The 24763-nt window shown below is 37.4% G+C and overlaps 1 protein-coding gene across 3 annotated transcripts in view; it reads right to left on the bottom strand.

The window, feature by feature from the left end:
* Window positions 1–24763, bottom strand: part of ASCC3 (activating signal cointegrator 1 complex subunit 3) — a 270142-nt gene that overhangs the window by 224986 nt on the left and 20393 nt on the right. For all 3 annotated transcript variants that reach the window (XM_065681165.1, XM_065681163.1, XM_065681164.1), the window contains one exon: window positions 2787–2907. In XM_065681165.1, coding sequence (XP_065537237.1) covers window positions 2787–2907 — 121 coding nt within the window. The remainder of the gene's footprint in view (window positions 1–2786; window positions 2908–24763) is intronic.

Below are 24763 nucleotides of genomic sequence, written 5' to 3'. Positions count from 1 at the left end.
CCATTTTTGTTTTTCTCAGTTTTCTTCTGAAGGTGGTTTTTTGGTAGTTTTTTTTTTTTTTTAAGTTTTGGTGGGCTTTGGTGGGGGCTTTTGTGTTTTGCTTTTGGTTTGGTTGTTCTTTTGATGTTTTTTTGGGGGGAGTGGTGGGCTGATGGCACACATCTTTAAAATTGTTTTGCTTTCTATAGATGGTAGTGCAGCAGTTGGCCTCAAGAAAATAAAAGAAGTACCAGTTCTTGTCCCAGTGGTAGGATGTTTAACGTTACCATCATTAAGCAAACAAATCTTCATCCCAAAGTGAAAAGATGGGCTAGCGGCAAATGGCAGGGTTTTTTTTTTTCTCATTTCAGGATTTGTAATAAATTCACCAACAGTGGAAACACCACTTATCCCTCCTCTTACATGTAGTGTTGAGTAGAATGGTTTTAAAACAGATTAAATAGGTTCTTTTTATTGAACAGCCTCTTCACATAACAAGTAGTGTATATTTACTGGATAACATGATTGTATTGAAAGCATGCTCAGAATGCGATTTCCCTAAGCGTATGAGAAAAGAATCATAGAATGGTTAGCGTTGGAAGGAACCTTAAGATCATCTAGTTTCAACCCCCCTGCCATGGGCAGGGATGCCTCACAAGAGACCATGCTGCTCAAGGCTCTGTTCAACCTGGCCTTGAAAAAAAGAAATCCTATTCTATTGAACCACAAATACTACTTCCCTTCATGTGGATAAGCAGCAGGACTGAATTAAGAAGAATCAGAACCACAGAACAATTCCAGTAAACAAACCAAAAAAACCCCAAAAAACCAAACCCAAAAAAGCCCAGTCACATTCATCCTTGTGAAGCCATTACTGGTCAAACCCAGACACAGCCAAGTCTTTTATATGCAATGGGGTGGAGAGATTTGTTTTGGTTTAACTTGTATCAGTGTTTTTAAACTTCTACTTTCAAAATTCTGCAAACAGATTATTAGTTTATGTAGGTTTGACTGAATATTATATACTGAGTTCAGTGATGTTTCATATGTATTTTTGCAGTCAAACTCTGAAGTCAAAAACTTCTTTTCATCAAATAAACCCATTTGACTGATGTTTTGAACAATTTGTGCCACTTAGTTTTCACCTACAGTAACAGTGAAACACCTAAATCTTACAGCATGCATGCTAGAAAAGGTGACTATAACTTGTTAAATAGCACTGACAAAATTCTAACAAACTGTAAAATATCCACATTAATACCATCATACCTGTAGCTTTAACTCTCTCTTGTTTAAAAAGGGATAACAATGGATGCAATTTCCTCACTAATTTTAATTCAGACTGAACATACCATGGCAAAGAACTGTTACTTGATTTGTCTGATAAGCACAACAACCACCTTTACTGCCATGGAAGTAAATTACATAAGAAATGGTCAAATAATACAGTAAGCTACACAAATGCAGTACACATACAGTTCCTTGACTTGTGCTCATTTGCTGTAGACACAAGATACTCAAAGCTGACTAAGTTTCTGCAGACACAAATGACTCCCTTCCACAAATGCAATTCCGGAAAGATAAAACTTCAACCCCCATTAGAAGTAACTGTTTTGATCAACTTAAAATAAAAAAGCCTTATTAAAATTAATAAACAGAACTCAGGGCAGAGCACCTTCAATCTCAGAGAAAATACTCAAATATCACTGAAGACAACCACAGTGAAATAAGGGCTTCCTCATCAGTGAAAAAAGCATAAAATCAGTAATGCCTTCTTATTGTCTCAGAAGCACAATATTGAAAATATTCTTCCTCTGCGTTCTAGCAGAAACTACTGATGGCATAATGAAGAACAAATTCTTGAAAGCTTCCAAAATACTACTTCTGATAAGTGAGAAGAAAATATTTATGTAACTAAAATTCACACGTAGGATGCAAAACTATAATAGTTCAGATTCTACTAAATGCATTTTTTATTATTTGAGAGGTGGAAAAGTACCAAGACACAAAACCTTGTCACACTGATAGCAAGACATTCTGCTTTGAAATCATGAACACATAAAATGGTTGTTCTGATGAGCATATACTAACCATCAGTACAATGAGGTGAACTTCTAAACTCTTGTTTATATAACATTTCATTCAAGATAAATGTATTAAAAATGGGTTATTTGTATTTTAAAATTATTGTGAGGATACACAAGTCCACCATTACTAGTTTTACTCACATTTTTCTAACTGTGTGCTGTGAACATGCAATGGGCCACACGGTGCTATGTCCATGTAAGATTTATCCCAAATTAAGATTTGTTTTTGTCAGAGGAGAAAGTGAGAAGCCTTGTTTTTAAACAACAGTTTGTAAATCAGATTTTTAAAGAATTACTGTGCTTGGGCAACTTACAAAAGCAAAAATCACAGTATAAAAACCAAGCACCATTTTCCCTCTTACTTATCCATCCTTAAGCTTAACTTTATTTTTTCAGATGTGGTTTTTACTGTGCTTTTTCTCCCCAAGACCTACATCTGATGATAGTACAGAAGTAGAGAGTAAGCAGGAAAGCAGATGAAGAATAACTAAAGATCAACTTATTTCCAATATAAATACATGCAATACGTACTTTTCCCCCCTATATCATCAGTCCATGATTTCTTTGTTTAAGCCCATATAAATATTCCTCTCTCCACCCCTGCAGTTTTTTGGCTTGATCTTTAAATACACATTGACATTACTGTTGTTTGAAAAATAACTGAGTGATTAGAAAACTACTTTTTATCTGGTTTGGAATAAAAATTTTGTAGTTACTTACCTTGCAGAGCCTGGAACCTGTTATCATTTGGACAAGTCAAAGATCTTTCCAGAATCACAGATCTGTTCTGTAGGAGTTTCTCTATGAGTTCAAAACCTTCAGGGCCTAGCAGCTCAAATAACTACAAAGAAAACAAAGTCATAAGTCATTATCCAAATTAATGTAAATTTACAAATAGGACTGTAATAGTTCTATCCCTGGCAACAGCATAACCATCAACAATGAATTTAAACAAATTAATGAACTTTAAGTAATTCAACCCAAATGATACCATTGCTAGTATTCAGCCAGATTCTCTATTACAAAAAAGGAAAATTAGGGAAAGTTTTCAACTGGAAGTATTTTAAATCTATGATTTTTTTCTATTAAGAGAAACTCCACTTCTCTTAAGAGATTCATGTATAAAATTTAACTCTTCTCTAGACTAAACTTTATGTGTCTTCATTGTTATTTATATAAATTATGTCGCAAACGTATTCCTTCACAATCTAAGCAGATAAATCAAGAGAACCAATGCTTTCTCATAGAAGCCACATAAATAGGAAGTTATTCCCATTCCAGTGAACTAGAGATGCCTGCTGCATTTTCACAGTCACATCCTACAGAAAACCAAATCACAGATGTGGAGTAAAGCAGGAATTTGAAAAACAATTAAGACCACACTAGTACTGATTTTGATCTGTACTACTTGTATGTACACTCTGTGTGTGAGAGCATGCAATTCGAACACATGATGTAGGCGATGTACACTAGAAGAGAATTCCATATCAATAAGCACTATTTTGGCCCAATGATTCTGTTACTTCAAGTGATTCTTTTGAAGCAGGTTAGATAAACACAGTTCCCTACTTAAAGTTAACTTTTCCACATAATACTGTTTTTAATGGTAAAAAAACCCCACCATCATCCAAAACATTAAAAACACTTTTCTGTCTTATCTGTAATTATTTTGTCAAAAATCAAAGCATTACAATATAGCAGTAAGTTACTCAGAACCCATTCTTGATTTCTAATACTGCTTAAAACAATTTTTCTCCATTTTTTTTCCATTTCCAGAAAGAAAAACAGGGCAATTTCTCCTTAGTGCTCTTTAAGTTTGCTGCTAATATTTTTCATATAACTTCAGGAATCAGGTAAAAGTTATCATGTACTTTGATGTGACGTTCTGTGAAATAGTAAGACTGCAGCACTGTAGGCATCAGGTATTTCTGTTCTAACTATAAAAAGGAGAGAGAAGTCACTCACTGTCCTGCGTTTAATTTGCCAGCTCCTTAACAGAGAGGATTTTGTGGCTGTCTGCGACTAGTGTCCTCTGGGAACACCCTGAAATAACTTTATGCTGCCTCTTCATATATTCGCAAAAATTTGAACAGTGCCAAGGGCATTAGATCAATGATCCCTTTTCTTTCAGGCCAATCTGTACTTCATAATATAAGCTGACATTAAAAATGAGGGGAAAAAAAATGTGCTTCCTGGCCCACAGGGTTTCTATGAAAAACATAAGGTTTGTGCAAATTAGTACAGTGACAGCAGTTTGCATAGACCATAAAAAAACCCCTCCGAAAAGTATAAATTATTGTATTGCTTTCAATAGAGTGACCAATGATGGCAAATTGGAAAAGCAGCCTGCAAAACAGGGAACTGCTGGCTTGATGTCAATTTTGCTCTCAAGGATCTCAATCTATGATGGATTTCTTTTTTACCCAGCCTTCACTAACAATGATCATTAATTCTTGCCTTTTGCATAGCTGTTTACTGCTTCTTTAGTGCCACATTTTAGCTAATACTATCTAAAAATATTATGGGGCTTATATTTCAAAAGAAAGTGGCAAATTATTACTGGCAAATTTGAGAAGTAGGTATTTTTCAAGGGTAAGTGCTTAAGTCCAGGGGGTGTGTGTGTGAAATAATTCCAAAAGCAACAAGTATATTTGAAATGCCTTAATTGTATCAAGAACTGAACAGAAATTTATGTCAACTTTGCTAATGTTCCATTGACTGGGGAGTACCAGAAAGGACGGGGGAATTAAATGCTTTCAATTCAACCACATCTGAGCTTAAAACACTCGCTTCTCATCAAGGTAGCACACACAGTGTACGCATATTCAGACTTACCATGTTGCCCCCACAAACCATAACAAAACCATACCACCACCCCATCATCCCCTGAAGGCAAACAACACATTAGCCCTAACATATCCAGTGTTGACCTTCTGCTCTGCACTGGACTCCAAAGCATCTCTATCACTGGAAGCTGTTGAGAACAAGCCAGAAAAGCATCAATCAGAAATATGGGTTTTGCTGGTAAAATAGATGGCACTTGATTTTGGAATGGAAAGGTGTTTTTCCACTCCTGTTTTCCCATTATATTCTGAAACAAAAAAATGCCTGTATCAAAACTATTTCAACCAATTAGAACAGCATAGCTGTACAAAGAAGCAGTAACATTACACGATGCATTACACTTCATGGTCAGAGGTCATGAACTAAAACCAGTATCCCTTCCTCCATCCCCTGTGAGCTAGGTAAGACTGCCTATCTTACTCTCCAGACAGCAAACCAGTCAAAGAGAACTGAACCCATACAGTATTACACACAACAGACTACAACACCCTTGTTAAAGTCATTCCATGTTGTTGTCTTCCTCAGTGGACAGAATGTGGTATTAATTTGCTACCAGCAGTTTGAGAATTATCACATAAATAATCTTGCTGCTGTCTGAAAAGGAAGGAGTCTTTCAGAACATTTTAAACAGCTAAGACAGACTGAGACCATTGTTTTACATGGAGGGGAAAAAGCTGAAGAAAAGAGAAGACCAGAGGCAATGACCTGTTCTTACTGACAAGAGATCTCCCATGCCCACTAGAAGCCTGTCAGAGATCACAGGTGGAAAAGAACCATTGAGTGCAAGTATTAGAGAATAAGCAATAGGAAAATAAGTTAAACAGCAAGATCTGTCACTGCCTACTGCTGATAGTAAAAATGGGGACAGCAGTAGAAAAAGTCTGCAAAGAGCAGAAATAACTAAACTTGAGTACTTGCAAGATTAACATGCTATTAATCATCAGCTATTTTTATACTATAGGAGTAATTCACTGCTATCAAATTAAGATATTAAGAACCACCACAGACAGAATTATGCTGTTTTGAAGTGCAATTCTTTATGTTCTGATTTGTTTAAACTTCCAAAAACACCAGGGAGTATCCAGAAGCTGCTTACCATTTCAGAAAAACCTTGATATTCGTTGATTTTTTTAAGCCTAATTTTCAAAATAATCAACAAATTGAACAAAAAACTGAACACCATTGAAGATCTCAGCAGCAACTGCACTCTACAGTAACTCATGAAAATCAGTATGTGCCAGAGAAAACACACCACTTGTTGGGATCTAACTTCAATAAAGTGAATGCTGGAGTCTGACACCTTCAGAAACAGAACAAAATTTGCTTTCTTAAGAAAAACAAAGAACAACAAAACCTCAGAATTTCCACTGTAAGAATAACATTTTTAATACTAATAATGACACTACCGAAATAATGCTTATCAAAATTGATAAACATGAGTTAAAGCAAAACTCCATGCAGTTTATCTTATTCAAAAGAGCTGCCAAAGTTTGTACAAAGTAACCACCTCACTACTACTATGAATCTTACATTGAAAAGCACTTAACAGTTTATAGTGATGGGCTGACTATAAATTGAAGAGCAGGAAAGAGAAAAATCTGGAGCTGTGTTGTAACTGCTTTATGCCTACTAGAAGTGAAGTCCCACGGCACAAGAAAATATCTGACCAAGTAAAAGTGGTCTTCTTTCACCAGAATATATATTTGCTACAGTAGTTTTGGGTTTTGATGCTACAAATTTCATTTAGCAACATAAACTGGAGTGCCTGAACCAGCTTCAAAAGAACAAAATCCACAACACCCTTCCAGTACCTAACTAAATGCTGATGTAGTCCTGACCACTGCCGCAGCTCAGTCTCATGCCTGGATGTTCAGCTGAAGGCACAATGTTGAAGTAACTGCTTATGAAAGTTGTTTTGCATGCTGATTTACAAAAGACAATGTATTATTTGTCACAGAAGACCATGTCATTTTCTCATGCACAGAACAGGCTTCCTTATGATGATGTTTAAGGCATTGCCCTACTATTCTGCAGACTATGTCCATAAAGAATCAAACTCCACAAACAGTAGTGAAAGAAAAAAAAAGTAACGATTTATGTAAAATGGAAAGCTTAAGAAAGTTATGAGGCAAGCTGTCAATCCGATCTACTTTTAAGCCTCCGTAAGTGATGAAGCACTAACACCCAATGAGCTGTGTTGCTCCTTTGGACAAATATGTAGTGTAAGCTGCGCAGAAATTCCTAATATTCACTACAGAAAAGGTGAACTTCTTCAGAGGTTTTATGCTGAGGATTCTGTTTTCTCTTCTAGAGAAGACAAACTGAAAAACTGTGATGCATTTCTAGCAATTTATGTAGCTTAAGAGGCTAATCGTTATGTTTCATCCCAAATGAAATGCCTTCCATTAATCAAACCTCAGAGTTAGCAGAGTTGTATCCAATCCAACAGTCCATGGGATTATATCTGTAGAATTCAAATGCCAACTACAGCCAATGCAGCTTAGAAGGACAGTAAGGCTGGGGCCCATGTTGATGACAGCCTTTGATGGTAGCTTTTAATGAAGAAACTACCAGAGTAACAGAAGTTCATGGAAATACTGTCAACATTTTCCTGGCAACATACTTACTTCTAACATATTGAGCTTCCACCATGCCTGCTCAAGTGCTCATTTCAACAAGGGGACAAGACGGAAATTTTTGCTTGAAATAAATATAGTGGTGGTTTGAATGACAGACACATGTTCTTGGCACTTGATCCCGTAACTTGAACGCTGCTAATGACTTCACATGGCTGATGGAAAAACACTAAACAATATGTGACACAGCATGTAAAAAACAAAAAAAGACCAACCCCAAACAGGTTCTCAGGATAACAGGTACCCAGACTGCGACCCTTTCAGGACAGCCAGGTAGGAAAAAACATCGGTGCAATCTTGTTTGCAAAGATTTGTGAGGGTTCTGACACACAAAGTATCAGAGGGGGACAATTCTGTGCTCAGTATAGGTGTTAGCATTTCAGATTTGATACATTATTGTATATTCTGGCCTGAAAAGTCAACGGCCAAGACCGTAGATGCTCATAGCTGCCTTTTTATTGAGTTATAATGAGATAAACTAGACAGTGGGCAACAGCTGGAGAGGCTGTGTGTCAATCAGCTGTTTCTTGAATACCAGCCAAACTATTATATTCCTTGAAGTCAGATTGTGCCCAAAAGGCAACCCCTGACTGCCTTCAATAACAAAGGTCCCAGATTACTTCAGCTACTATTCAGTAATCGTAAAGACATAGATGAGTGTGATATATGGTCACTCATATTTGTTCGGATGATTTCTGCATTTCATTATATGTGCATAGCCTTAACATCTGAAAGAAAGTGTAATGAGTAATCAATCTAGGAACACAAGGACAAGATGAGTCATATTGTATTAGAAAGGTGAAGCAAGGTCCCCATGCTAATGATTTCTACTGAATATATGCTGGTTATATGGAAACAGCAAGAAGACACAGGCAGCGGTCTTGCAACCTATCTGCCAGAGCAGGTAACAAGAAAGAAGCTAAACACCAGTGAGTTGCATGACAAGTTTTTTCAAGTAAGGCTCAGCCATAAAAAGTACATCTTTATTGTTGAACTCATAGCTCAAGATTGAAACAAGATTTTACTCTGAATGTTAAATAGCTAATACGCACGTTTGCATTTCTATAAGGCACAATTTAAAAGGAGCCTTAGAGGTACTTAGTGTGACCTCAAACACGACACACAGAAGAGTGTGTCACAGAGCATCACTTTGACATCATAAGCTATCATCTCAAGGGCATTTTCTTGATTTCTGCATCTTCTATGAAGTGGGAAGAGATCCTATAAATCTCAGAAAATCTTTTTTGGTTTTCAAATGCAAACAAAAATAGACTAGGAACAGTCCTTGTAACTTGCATAAGACTTCAAACTAAGTAGTGCTCTGCAGCAGTACATGACACAGAAAATCAAATTCATCCAACCAGTGGCTGTCCTCTGCATCTCTTTACATTTATAGCCTAACAGCTGGTCTAGCTTACAGAGTACCACCTACACAACTAATTGATATGCCTGTACTTACTGGCTTGTTTGCAGATGACACTGCTTTACAAGGTAGTTTTCAATCAGCCCTGGAAGAATCATCTCTCTAGCACAATCTCAAGATCTCAAGTTTCTTCTGTTCTAGTAGCTCTTAATTAACTAAAATGATTAATTTCAAAAATTATAAGGAAAATATGACATTTTTCTTTGGCTACAGGCTTACTGCAAAAACTGTCTGGATAGAGTACCTGAAGAGTAACAGACAGAAAAATTCATATTAGCTGTTGCTTAAAAGATTCATACACAAAACCTGAAAAAGACATTGAAAACAGAGGAAGTTTTTGCATGAGAAATTTCAACACAAGCTTCATGCATATAATATACACGATTGTCAATTACTACTGTGCTGAAAAATAATGGACTATCACCACTTCTAACATCTACAGATTATAGTAGAACACTTGATTTAAAATAAATCTTAGATGTTCTGCATTTTCACATTTCTTACAGGTTAATTAAGACAAGCCAGACAAGCATGATTTCTTAACACTGTTATTAAAAAAAGATATTAGCACATGAGAAAGTCATTGAGCTCTCACATCTGCATTCCTTTTTTCAAGCCTGGCATTTTTGAATACACAGCCCATCACATAAAGTCCACTTACACAGAAACAATATTCCAATCCTAGGAACCATTTCCACCTAGAACACTTGTGCAGAGCCTTGGCGAGCTCAGCTTAACTGCATTTGCCTCACAACAGAACAGTGGCCAGGCACTATAAGTACTTTGAAGGTGAGTTGCTAATAAACTATGTGCATGCAGAATGCATTGTTGATCGTTATTCCTTGGTATAGGGGCTGGATGATTCTCATATTGCAACCTCATTGGTCACTGGGATCAGATACGGCAGAACAATGTGCCCACAGGCAAACATTCTAACGGGACAAGGAACAGGCAGCCTTCAGCAGAATCAAACGCCAGCTCCATGAGGATGAATGAGAATTACTACTTATAACCAGAGAGGTTTTAAAGGTCTGTCTGCGAAATCAGTAAGCTTTGAATTTTTGGATTTTACTTTCAGTCAGCAATCGGAAGAAAATAATAACCAAGTTAGAAACAGTCAGATTAAAGAAAAGCAGCAAAATTCTACAATTCCAACAAAAGTTCATAATTTTACCTAGAAGATAGGAAAAGGCTGAGTGAGAAAGTTGATGGAAAAGTTTTCATGTAACATTGTCTTTGGGAAAGATATCTGCATAAGGATAATGCATTCCTGACAAATTCTTACTCAACATTCAACTTTTGGTTGCTTTTCTCATTATTACATTTGTAGTGCAACAAGAAATGCTGGAAATCTGGTCTTCAGCATGGGACATATTTTTAGTTCAAGTACAAGGAGTACAAGTACAAGGCACAAGTAAAGACATTGCCAATTACTCTTTTTATCACCTTCTGTCCTGAAAACATTGGCATTACCTTCTATTTTTATGTATTTCTGTATCCACAGATCCCTATGCAATTTTACTTCAACTGCGCATTCGTAGAAATTTATGAATCACAGCAAGAAAAATTCTAAAAAAATCAAAACCTAATTTCTTAGAAGACTCAGCCTACAGGTACCAGGTAAGACTTCTTTGAAATCAAAATGAAATTTAAACTTAAAATATTGAAATTGATCAGCTACAGGTCTTATAACAAGACTCAAAAACCAGACCATTGGATTGAAAGTATACGTAAATATTGCTTATTGGCCCTAAATCAGTTGTCTTACCTATTTAATTTCCTACCAGTTTTGACTAAAAATATATTTTTGGTAGTCTTCCTTTATTAAGAAAAAAATAACATCACCTGTCACAGTATATACCTAAAATATTTGCTGGAAAGTTTTTTCCAGCTCCTTGAAAGAGCTGGAAAAGAGACAAGCACAAAACCACAAAATACCTCAGTAAATTTTCTTAATACATTTAAATGAAATTAAGTAGACTGAAGAGATCACCACCATCATCAATGTTTTAACACTGACTAATTAGAAACTTACACAGATACACTAATTTTGAAAACTTCCAACATACAGCTACAAGGCAAATTCTACCAGCTTATTTAGCCTAAGGACTTCAGCTATTGGAAATAATTCCAAACAGCAGACTGCTGACTTGCCTCATAAAAAGGAAGCCCTGAAGACTAATTTCAACATAGACAGACTTGCTGTTACATGATTTATTAAACTAATATTTGTCTTCAAAAAGTATTCTGGGATCAGCTGCTGATGAATTTTGAAGGAAAAAAAAATAAATCCTAGAATTAGCTAATTGCTGCACTTGCCACTTTTCTTACCTGTAGATACAAGGGTAAGAAATTCTGACTTTACCCAGCAGAAAACATCCATTTACAGAATTAGTTTCTGTATCAGAATAAAACAATTTTTCTTTTAGGGCTGAGGATTTAAGATACTTATAAAATAGTGGTGGTTGGTACAGAATTCTTTCCTGAAAAAGGAGAAACCTGCAGGTTTTCTTAAAGGACAGCAATTCCCAAACCTACCATTTCAGAAGGAGGGCTTGGCTAATCATGGAGCTATTCATCTCTAGTCCAACACTCCCACTATCACATTGTGTACTGACAGCATAAAAGAAAATGCCAGTGAGCCAAGGAGTTAGTTCATGCTGCTTAATAGAGGTGAATGATGAACAGCAGCAAGAGACTCTAAGACCGAAAGCAAGTTTTAACCCAATTAGGACATTAAAGCCAGAATTTTAATATCCTCAATGAAAGGCTGCCAGGATCAACCAGCTTCCCCAGAGAAACAGGTCAAAAGGCATCATGCTTCTGCTCATGCTGACAAGCCCCAGGCTGTGCCCTCCAAAACCCTGGGTTGCCATACGCTCAAGTGGGTGAGAAGACAACATGGAACGTTTTTGCCTGAAGAAAAAAAAATAGCCTTCTGTATTATTTTAGGGTGCATAGAAAAGAAAAAAGGCTTCCGCAGAGGGCAGATTAACTAGCTTTCCAAGGAAACAAGGCCAACCAAATCTCTTTGTGCATTTACCAGTGTGTTAACTAACAAACCATTTTTAACCCTCTTCAGCAACTTCCAGATTTGACAGAGACAGAAGTGTTCAGGGCCAGTAGAGGAGAGTGATCCAAATGACTGCTCTTTGTGCCTCCTGCCCTTAAACTCTCTGCATCTGAAGTACAAGCACAGCAGCATTAGCACCCACCAGAAGCCCATCAGTAAAGCACCAACACAAACTCTCCTTCAGCTGGAAAATGCATGCGGTCACAAAACCCACACAATGCCAAGGCCACAGGACTTGTATGGCTCAACCAGCTGTGGGTCTGGGATTTTTTTTTTTTTTTTTTTTTTGGCGGCGTTTTCCCCTTTCCCACCTTCCATAAAATGATTTGGAGGAAAGTGATTTTGTGTCTAATTAATGAGTGAGCCATAATCTTTCAAGGTGCCATCTGACTGCATTTCTCGCGGACCTTATAATTCCTTATGTCTCCATGTAGATGTGAAAAGAACTTAGCATCAAAGAAAGAATTCTCAACATCAAAGAAAATACAAAGGCAAAAGTTCTATCAGCTACAGACTGGCTTGCTCTAGGAAAAGATCTCATTAAGTTTAATGATATATTGAAGCTGATTCAAAAGTTATCATGAATAGATCAAGCCTCATACCACCTCAAAGATGCAACAAGCTTTCTCTCAGTACAAAACTGAAGTAAAGGAGTTGACAGGAAAAGTTGCTGACAGGAAGGAGAATAACCATCTCTTAGCACCAGGATGAAGCCTAGCATCTCTTGGCTCTCGCTGTGGGTCTTTCATAATTTCTTAAGTTTTGTCCTCAAAAAACAGGATTCAAATACCATTCAATTTGTTTTCTTATGAAGGGAGACAGCATGGCTCTGTTTTCACAAAAAGACAAAGTTTCCTATCATCTGTGGGGTTTCAACAGTCCTCGGACATCAACAAAGCTGTATACTTCTGATTTTAAAAATGGCCACAACTAAAAAAGAGAAAATTGTATCAAAAATAACTGGATTATTTTCTCTATACGAAAGGGTAGCAGATAAGCTTCACGGTCAAGAATAATGAGACCCAAACTTTGTATTGTCTGAATATAAAATTCTTAGTAATTTTAATAAAATTACAAAGAGAAGACTATGAGCTTGAAAAGCCAGCCTCATGCCAAGCTAGAAGCTTTGATGATAAGATAAAACACCACAGGGATGATCCACATATGACTGTACTTTCCCAAAATGTGTACTGCTTTTATGAGCTAGGTAATGGGGAATAAGCTTTGTGATATGTTAATTTCTAGGGCTAGAAAGTCCTGGTACTGAACAAAAGTAAGAGGCACTTTGACACTTAAAACCAAACACGTTTTATGAGACAAGCTGCTTTCACAGGAAAATATCTGTGGTGCAAGAGTACATACAGACACAAAACTAAAAGCTAACACTATAATTTCATGATACATTAATAAAAATGCAGATTAAGTTACATCAAAATAGTATCATATCCAAAGCTTTCATGTGCTGTTGCATATACATAGCATTAAACATTTAAATTAGTTGGTTTTAAGTAAAAATGGATGTTAAACAGTAGGTTTTTGAACTGTTCTCTTCTGGCAAGAAGAGCTACCCCACATCTTTGATTTTAACCAAGAAATAATTTCTAAACTCAAATTTTCTTTATTTTCTACTATGCAACCAACTTCCTAAAGTAAACTTGTGTGTGACTTTTTAAATGAGACAAGCCTAACAAATTAACTTTTAGTAAACAGTTACATGAAAGTAATAGAGTGGCAACAGAAATTCAGGAAAGTTTCCTGGCAAAAATCTTCTAAATTACCCACAGACAAAATAGGAGCCATACAGCATTCAGAAGGGTGTGGAGATCAAATTATGGAGTGACTTCAAGGGGTGCATAAGCAAATAACGAAGAAATGTAAATTAAGAGGAATGAGAACTTTAAAAAACTTACTCTGGCTATGAGCACTTCCTCTTCTTTATTTTGTCCCAGATACTTGGAAAAACTAGTAGATACTGCTCTTCCATGTTTTCTAATAAACCTCTTAACTATGGTACTGAAGCTTGGGTTTTATAACCATTTGCAAACATTCAGACAAGGATCGCAGATAAGTTACCTAAACCTACAGCTAACTTAATGATCACTGGCAGATTAGTAACAATCACTAGTAGGGCTGGTTGAAGAGTTTTCCAGGAGTAAAAATTTAACATTTCTGGCAGTCAGATCAGTACTTCCCTTTGTTTTGTAATCAAAACTATATATTTATATAATTACCTTATACATATATATATACGTATACCTTTTTTATATATATATATATATATTTTATAATTACCTTATACAATTTTTAGGTAACATTTTAACTACCACTTCAGAATGTGAAATAAAACCAAATGAACAGTGGTTCAGCAATAATGAAAAATTATTACCAGTAGTATAAAAAGTATGTAACAGGTACAGGGACATACTAATACAACCTGTGACAATACCTATTACTAAAGAGCACTGGCAGTCTAGCTATGCCTTATACAAAATGGATATATTATATTTATTGAAATAATAATCTACTCACAATTCTCAGTGTTTGCTTAAAGCCTTTACAGATAACTGAATTTCCATGTACTAATGGAGCAATTAGGCAACTTACAGCATCCTGAAGAATGTTTCACAAGAAGTAGACAATGCACATTTCTTTTAACAGCGAAAATTGCTCAGTTACTGCAACAGCTCCGCTAGCACTGGAAACAAACTTGCCTAGAATCTGAAAGTTAACCAAAACTTGTGAAATATTTCCTCACTAAGAAAAACAGCCAATATTTACAAAATGTTTGGTTTATGCTGCCAGTCTATTGCTATCCCCTCCCTCTCTCTGAGTGCCTTTTCCTGCAAGCCACAGTCCGCTGATGCATTACTCCCACACTAAATATGTTTGTACTACTGCTACTTCTTCACATCAAGCCAGAATGGCAATTATTTTTTTCATATTTCATTTCTTCAGTTTTCCATGCTTTATTTCACATGCTACCTTCTATACGATGGACCTGCTGTGAACCCTTTTCCAATTATTTTTTAGCACCTCCTATATATAGTAATGATGAAGTCATCTTCTGAAACTGCTTTTCCTATCAGTAGGCAGCCTATATTAACACCTTCTCCACTTCAGATAGACTATGAAATGCAGTTGTAACACTGAAAGTGTCTGGCAGGGCTTACAGTGAAGGTCTTAAAGGTCTTTACAATGGCACATACAGATGTTGATGTCTTTGAAATACGTTCAGTCAAAATAAAATTTTCTGGTTGTGGGTTTTTTTATGTTTGTTTTTTATTTGACTATCTGGTGTAAAAATCTTTTTTATTTAAACATACCTGGGTGAATACTTTCATGTTTTCAGCATCCGCATTTTTAAAAGAATGCCAACTAAAGTAGCACGTCAATATATTTAACGTTTCATTACTGTGAGTAAAAAGAGCCATTAAACACTTTACTCTAAAAGTCCACTTGCAAATTCCCGCACTCAGCTAACTTTCACAGTTTTGTTTTGCATTCAGTAAACAGTAGCGTCTTGGATTCAGTTGTAACAGTTATTTTTTCTCCTTCCTAGTAGCTGGTGCAGTGCTGTGTTCTGGTTTTAGTCTGCGAACAATGCTGACAGCAACAACTAAAACATCCATGTGCTAAGTAGTGCTTACCCTGATCAAGGAATTTTCAGTCTCTCATGCTCTTGTGCGCCCCCAGTGAGGATATAATGTATGAGGATATAATGCCCCTCATGTCCAGTATATAAACTGGGGGAAGTTACCTGGAAGGCCCAAATCGCTGCTCAGGTCAGGCTGGGTATAGGTCAGCGGGTGGTGAGCAGTTGCATTGTGCATCACTTGTGTTTATTGGCTTTTTTCCTTTCCCCTTTTAGTTTTATATCCTCTTCCCTTGCTATTTCCCTTATCATTATTATTATTAGTGGTAGTAGTAGTTTAATATTATACTTTAGTTATTGGACTGTTCTTATCTCAACCCATGGGGTTTACATTCTTTCGATTATCTTCCCCATCCCACCCAGAGCGGGGTGCATGAGTGAACAGCTGTGTGGTTCTGGATTACTGGCTGGGCTTAAACTACAAGTAGTTAACTAGTGAGTGTGTAACTAGATATCTAGCTCCTCTGCTGGGAAGTCTCATAAAAACGCAATGGCATCATAATACTGAAGCTCTTCTAACCGGCAAAAATTTCCCAAGCCACATATTAGAGAAATCCTATTTTGTAATAGTGCTATTTTGCTGGCTGTGCATGTAAAATATCAGCTATACACACACAGTTCAGAAATTGGCTCCATAAAATAAGTTAAATACATAAGCACAAACCCCTTCGAAAACATGGACAAATCTCCAACTGATTTTAGTGATGCTAGTATTTTATCCTAGAGGTTTTGTCTGTGTACTTATATATGTTGAATAATTGTTTCGAAATTGTCCTGGGTTGAGCAGCAGCAGTAATTTTTCTCCTTCTTAGGAGCTAGTACAGTGCTGTGTTTTGATCTTTTGGCCTTGGAACAGTGGTGATAACGCCGATGTTTTCAGTTGCTGCTCGAATGTTTGGTCTGGCCAAGGACTTTCTGAGCCTCATGCTCTGCCAGGGAGGAGGGGAAGCCGGGAGGAAGCAGAGACAGGACACCTGACCCAAGTTAGCCAAAGAGGTATTCCATACCACAGCACGTCATGCCCAGGATGTAACTTGGAGTGACCCCGGAAGGGCTGGGGGACTGCAGGGTTGGAGGAGGTATCGGTCGGTGCTTGGCTGGGGGGAGTGGGGTGAGTTATTGGTCGGCTGGTATTGAGGTGTTGTATTCTTTCCTCTTGTTATTTCCTTTAGCACCATTATTACTGGTGGTAGCAGTAGTGATTTGTGTTATACCTTAGTTACTGGGCTGTTCTTATCTCAAGCCGTGGGAGTTGTATTCTTTTTGATTCTCCTCTCCGTCCCTCCAGAAGTTGGGGGAGGGCAAGAAGGGGGGGAGTGAGCAAAAGAGGTTTGTGGTTGGGTTTAAACCACGACAGAAATATATTCAACTTTCCTATTTCTTTCACTTTGGACAATCACATCAGCCATTTCACCACTGACTTCAGTTTCTGGCCAATTTCATGTTCTCATGCACTAACAAGCTGTACAGTTCACTTATGTCTCAGTACATTATTTATTGTATTTCAATAAGTGTTTCCCCCTACATTTTCTAAAGATTGTATACTAAACCTACTTCTATTGGCCTCGGGTTCTGCCAGATTGCATTTTGACATCAATGTTGTCTTTTTCCACCTAATAAGAGTCTGATGAAAATCATGCAGGGAAAACAGGAGCCTTGTACTGGGGCTCTCAGAGCACCTTACATTCTGCTTCAGACAAGTCAGAAAAGCTGCAGCTGCGAGTCCTAGGCCTAAAAGAAGAGCAGCAGCTTATACAGGAAAGCCAACCTTTGGTTTTGACAGGCAACAGAGAACCTTCTGGGACCAACGAAGCACATGCAGTTAGACTGATGTGCCAAGCTAATGACAAGTAAAACCGAGTTTCCAAACAGCAGAAAATTCATGTTTGATATTTGAAAGAGCTAAGCATTTGCAAAGTCCAATATCCGGCATTCTACAAAGCAGCAAAAAGCCAATGCTTCTCATGGTATTTTGCTTAAGGAAAGTACACATCTGTGCTTTCACACCTGTGCACTGCACTTTTCTGATGGGGAGGAATAGCTTGTAACTAGGGGAATGGCTGCACAGCATATGCAAATAAGCTCCACTTGCCCTCTGAGCCAAGCAGAAGTATCACTCAAATACTCAGCCAGAGAGAATTGCACTGTGCACAGATAATGCAGCCTTTTTCTCTAAAGCATCTCTGCTGGAGCCTGCAGAGTATTTCAGCAGAATGAGCTCAAAACTAGCACCTGAGCACCATACAAGTCCACAAAAAATGAAGTGCTGAAGCACTCTTCACAGTCAGTATTATAATGTGAACTTGAATGAGTTCAGAGCTCTTAACGTAAATTACATATGCAGACTGCTCAGGCAACCATTCTCAGTACAGACCTGAGAACTGTTAAACTGAATTCAGGTTTAGAAATGTAAGATAAGTGTTTCTCAGGTCATCAAATTTTTGGATACTGTTAGAACATACAGTTTTATTTATGAAACACTGAATTTCTGACTACTCTTGAAAGCAACCAGCAAGAAATAAATACAGAGAAGAGTCTGTAGTGTGTATGACTGACAGCACAGTTAACTCACTAGTAGGAATCAAAATCTACATATGTTTTGTCTTATTCTAAATAATGTGATACTGTGCAATGCGGTATATGCTCTTCAATTCATTCACCTGAAGGAGTACATGCAGTCTTTAGGAATTCAAAAATCGTTTTATAGCATTATGAGCCCTGAAATACGTTCTTTCTTATTGAACTGAATTTCAATATCATTTCACAACGTTACATTTGTCTTAGCTTACACATAAAAAAAAAATAAATCAAATGTTCACATAAATAATGTTAAGGTTTTAAATTATATCAGAAATTTAGTCAGGTAAATTAAGACTATGTATTTTCTCCTAAAAGAATAACGATCATTACAGATTCCTGTTTAGTACATTTTTACATAAATGATTTAGAGAAATTAATCATTTCTCTAAACAACAAATGTCCATTATTTTTAGACACTTAATTACTTTTTGAGAGTGTCTCCTTCACAGATTTACCACCCGAGAAGGAGAAAAAAGATGTATATAATAGAAGTACTTAGCAATTACACCTCCCAAAGTATAAAGGTGATGACCACACTGGGAACATAAGCCAGATCAGTTTCGTCACCAATGATTCTATCGTATTACAAGTCATTACCATAAAGTGCAATGAGACAAGAACCTTAGCCCAAGCCCCTCACTTGATAAACACAAACGCAGCAAATACCGGCTGTAAGTAAGGTACGATATGCTGAAACTGTCAGATTATTTCTCTAAATAACTTTGAGAGCCAATAAATCAGCATTGTGACGAGTGATTATTAATCTAAAACAATGAATGCTTATCACAAATACCATTAGACGCACTCCGGTCAGATATGTCCTTAGTTCAACCCTTCGAGCCCCACGCTGGGCGTCAAAAAACCCTTTCTTCACACACAAACGCACTCCCCCCTGCTCCCAGAGGGACGGGGAGGAGAATTGAAAGAACGTAACTCCCACTGGTTGCAGTAACAGCCCAGTAACTAAGGTATAACACAAATCAGTACTGCTACCACCAGTAATAACAATGATAAGGGAAATAACAAGGGAAGAGAATACAATACCACCCGTCGAAACCCAGCCTGACCGAGCAGTGAGCCAGCCCTTCCGGGTAACTCCCAGTTACATCCTGGGCATGATGTGCTGTGGTATGGAATACCTCTTTGGCTAGTTTGGGTCAGATGTCCTGTCTCTGCTTCCTCCCAGCTTCCCCTCCTCCCTGGCAGAGCATGAGACTCACAAAGTCCTTGGTCAGACTAAACATTTGAGCAGGAACTAAAAACATTGGTGTTATCAGAGCTGTTCCCAGGCTGAAAGTCAAAAACACAACGCTGCACCAGCTACTAAGAAGGAGAAAAAAAAAAATGACTGCTACTGCTGAACCCAGAATAGAGACCAATTTAATACATCTGAAATCAAGATAACTTTAAAACCTAATTGAGATTACTCACAACATAAGGACTATTTATTTCCTGTATACCATAATTCATTAAGTTAAACAGAAGGGTAAAATACAACTACTTAGAAGGCACACTTCACTTACCTATTATGAGATTCTATTAATAAGGAACTTGCTATAAAACAAGAAGTTTTTTAACTTAGAAAGAAGGGTAAAGGTAAGGGACAGTTCACACTTGATTTTAATGCAAAAAATATATCCAAAAAAATGAAGACTTAATACAGAATTAGGAGTAAATAGAAGAATTTTCTCCCATTGTATTTATTCAGCTGAAATAACAGAATCACAGAACGGTTAAAGTTGGAAGGAAACTCTCAAAATGATCTAGTCTCCAAGTCTGGGAGACTCTATCACCTCTTGAACAAACTGTTCCTGTGTCCCGCCACCTTCACCGTGACAAACATTTTTATGCTTACATGGAACATCCTGTGGTTCAGTTTATGACCGTTGCGTCTAGTCCTGCCGTTGCATATCACCAAAAACAGTCTAGCTACACCTTCTTTACTCCCTCCCTTACTATCAGAACTGTTCAGATCAGAGCCCCCGAGCCTTTCCTTCTGCAGGTTGAACAACCTCAGCGCTCTCAGCCTCTTATTCTGTCAGATACTTCAGTCCTTTTATCATTCCTGGATCCCTCACTGGACTCACTCCAGTATGCCTGTACTGGACACCACTCTACACCTTTCAGATTATTTGTTCATCTGACTGCTCAAAGCAGAGCAATAAAAGAAAGCCTAACATTTCTGTAATAATCACAGATAGTTCGTACAGCTTTTGCTCTGTGCTACCTGCATTCCTTTCCATTTTATAAGCAAAATGAAACATTTTTTAATTACAACTTTTTCAGCTCTAGGGGTGTGTTTTAGGAAAGAAATCTTTGCTCAAGTAAAAGGAGACAGCATCAGATAAAGTAAGTGATGGTAATCAGGCTCACAACATACTGTTTTCTTGCAGCACTGTGAAAATGAATGGAATTTTCCCCTCAAAAAATCCTGCAAATACAACAGTGAATGTTATGCAGGAAAATTTAAAGTGTTTTACCTCCTTTTAAACTCAGTTTATAGAGTAACATACTACCCGATACTAATAAGCATATCAGGTATTTGGCAGACAACATGAGAAAAAAACAACACCAAAACCACAACAAAAAACCTCTAAAAACCAACAAAACCAGAGAGGCTAAATAACATGCATCTTTCTACAGTGTCCATGAGATACATGACAAAAAGCTTTTGGAAGCACGAAGAGGGTGGGAATCAACTGTAACTAAAGGGCTAGGGAAAAACTCGTATCTGTTGACTGCTGAGCTCTGTAATTTCTATTCTGATCAGAATTAACAACACTGACCAGTCCTGGTTTACTGTGAATGACATGCACTGTGACTTGCAAGATGCAGTGTGGGGCTGCTACTTCTATTGTCAAATCTGTTCATTGTGTTTCAATTAAGACAAGATGTCATGGTTTAAGCCCAGCCGGCAACCCAGAACCATGCAGCCGTTAGCTCACTCCCCCCTCTTCCTCCCCCAGCTCCTGGAGGGATGGGGAGGAGAATCGAAAGAATTCAACTGCCACGGGTTGAGATAAGAACAGTCCAGTAACTAAGGTATAACAGAAACAAGGGAAGAGAATACAACTGCTCACCACCCGCCTAACGATACCCAGCCCGACCTGAGCAGTGATCTACCCCTTCCGGGTAACTGCCCCCAGTTTATATAGTGGGCATGACATGCTGTGGTATGAAATACCTCTTTGGTTAGTTTGGTTCAGGGGTCCTGTCTCTGCTTCCTCCCAGCTTCCCCTCCTCCCTGGCAGAGCATGAGACTCACAAAGTCCTTGGTCAGAGTAAACGTTACTGAGCAGCAACTAAAACCATCGGTGTTATCAGTGTTGTTCCCAGGCTGAAAGTCAAAACCACAGCACTGCACCAGCTACGAAGAAGCAGAAAAACGACTGCTACTGCTGAACCCAGGACACCAGGGAAGTGGGGGATTCCCCAGCTCCGGACACTTTTAAGATTTGGCAGGAGATGGTGCTGGGCTATCTTGACCACTATGCTTTTGCCATGAGAGGTCAGACCAGATGATCCTTGAGGTTCTTGCCAGCCTGGTTTCTATGATTCTATTGGCTCATATCCCTACATCAGTGAATAATTTTAGTGCCTTTTGCTTTGAAAGTATGTAGGCCATGTTTTCCTTTCTGAGTTCCATGGACCAGCTCACTTCACTACATATGTCCCTTTACTGTAGCATAAACTTCCATTTTGAAAGGGAAACTCTCTTTGTTATTCAGTCTCAATCACTGACCTGTTGGCATGATCCATTTCTATTTCAAATTAATTTTTTTCTATGGTTAAAGGAAAAAAAATTGCATATAAGGGTAAGGTGGTTAAAGAGAAAAGAGTATGGATATAAAATATCACACAGAAGCTAGGGACAAAATTCAAAGTTCACCATTCTTGCAGCTTGAGTGCAAGACAGTATTTCATAAATCTTCAAAAACTGGCAGATGAAACTGTAGATTAGGGAGCACACATCTGCAAGTGCAATAACAGTGTGGATAAGAAAAATATAAAGATGATTGCCAAAGAGTTAAAAGGGCTTATTTTGGGAAAAAAAAAAAAAAAAAAAAAATCAAGAAAATATGCAGGTAACTGGAAAATGGCATAAACATAGCATGGGCTTACTAATGATACATCATGTGGTCTAATACTTCATTAACCTAGAACATGAATAAATAGCAACTGTCTCACATTTGGACTTCATTTAAAACACTGCAATTTTCCACAGGAGGACTTGTTAAATTTATGAAGATAACCACTAAGAGAAGAATTAAAAGATGGCAGGACTCCCTGAAGGGTAAATGAAAAGAACTGTGTTTAAAAGGCATAGCATTGCCTGGACAAAAATTACAAGCACAGTTCTTTGATGCTTATTTTTCAAATTGGTGAAAAAAGAGGCCAACTGCAGCACAGGGAAAGTGATCACAAAACGAGCCCTGAATAAAGCCAGAAAGCAGATAACAAAGGTTCATTTTAACCACCCATGCAACAAGACTCTGTAACAGTCTTCACGGGAGAAGCTGGGACAAACTTTCTCACATTCTTTTGTTAATGAGTCTTCTTTAGTTTAAGGTATTGTATCACTGACAGAAAAAGGTCCCTTCTAGATTCTGGGAAAGTTTAAATAGATTTTACTTTCTTTTACTCTTCTGTTACTCTTTTGCAGCGAGGCTGGTGGCAAACATAAAGGAGCTTCCTGACAGTTTGTTGAATTGACAAATTAGTTAAGTTCCCCTTGCTCCTGACACCAAGAGCATTTTCAGGTTCAACCAACAAAGCATACTGGCAGGCATTTGTGGTGGGATTAGGGTACAGCAATAGAAACAATGCAGATGAACTCTAGCAGGGAAAAAAAACCCCAAAAAACCACAAAACCAAACCACCACCACCACCACCAAAAAAACCCTCAACATTATATTGCCACCGGTGACAAAGGCAGCTGAAGAAAAGTCACAGGCAGAAGCCTGAGAGATAACAGAGCTCCACATAATAAAGCCTGGGAAGGGGGAAAGGCAGGGAGAAAGCCTGTCTAAAAGCCTGTTGCTACATCAAGCATTCCGAGACATATAAACACCATACTTTAAAAAAATCCTACTTAATGAAACAACAAAATAAGTTTACTAATTTTAATTCTGAAATAAGCATGAAGAAATCTGAATTTCATAAAGCGGTAAACTTCTGGTTCTAATGGTGAATATATTATTGCATGCATCTATTAAGGAATACATACAGGAAGATGTGCTGCCCAACTCCTGGCCTCTTTTGGTTTTTTGGGGTTTTTTTTTTTTTCATCATATAAAGCCTATATTCCACAATGTGTACTTTTATGATTTCAGCTCTGCTTTGATTTGAAAAGAATGTTTCTGGTCCTTGAAGGAAGGACTCAGCATCTTCAAACTCCACATTACTACCTTTTGGTCTCCTCCTGTAGTTTTCATTACCTGAATATTTTCAGGTGCTTATGACAACAAGGAAGAAGCTATATTTTACTGTTTTGGTAGGAATGATGAATAATTAATTATTCTTAGAAATGAAGTGAAAAGGAATGTTTGTTTCCCACCATGACAGCTTGCAATACAGCTGGAATGTATTTAACTGATGGAAGCCTTGGATGCTATAGTTCAGGTATGTTTCGTTTTCGTGCAGAGAGCTGGAGATGTAACAACTATAAAGCAGATGAAAGAAGCCTAAGCAGTAAACTTCTTTTGCATTATCTTACATATGATACATTTATTTGCCTATAGAATAAGTAAACATATGTACTACTCACATAATATGCAAGTTACTACTTACAATGTTAATTTTTTTGAAACACTTCTGCTGTTTCACAGCATAGCCTAGTGTTCTACTCAGCATTTACTGTGATTCTGTCTGGGAAACACTATTTAATCTAATACCCTGAATTACATTAATGTTTCTTAATTTTATTTGGGTAAAGTTCTTTCCTTAGTCTGAGATTTATAAATTGCACAATTTTTTCAGAATTTTTATATATGCAGGATAAATAAGATCTTAACACAATTCTGATTGCATTTCCTTTTTTTGTTTTAAGTTATTTTATCTCTACAGAAAATTTCTGCCTGTTTTGTTATGATAAAGGGTTAATGTACCTCTGCATTAGTGTAAAAATAGAGATAGGTATCTCAAAAATAAAATTAAAAAAATTTTTGCAGATAAACTAGACACACCCCCTCTGAGAACAGCGTGGTGTAACCAAAGAGGAACTAAACTTCTCCAACTTTTTCCTACTTCTTCTGGGAGGGGTTAGAGGGCAAAGTTGCTAAAACAGACTCAAGATGCCTCTAGTCTTCATCTGAAAGTCTCACTTACAAACTGAGTACTTGGACTGAGGAAGGCACTACATGCTAAGTTTTAATGAAAATAATAATAAAACCCCACGATGGTTATTGGGCAAAACTCTGTAGTTTGTCATCACCTTTTTCCTCCTGTTTTTATGTAATGGTTTTGTTATTGCATCATTACCATTTCATA

This window comes from Lathamus discolor, chromosome 5 (assembly GCF_037157495.1).
Source record: "Lathamus discolor isolate bLatDis1 chromosome 5, bLatDis1.hap1, whole genome shotgun sequence".
In the NCBI taxonomy this organism is placed as follows: domain Eukaryota; kingdom Metazoa; phylum Chordata; class Aves; order Psittaciformes; family Psittacidae; genus Lathamus; species Lathamus discolor.
Note: the sequence above shows the minus strand (reverse complement) of the source record. Positions and strands in the feature narration are given on the sequence as shown.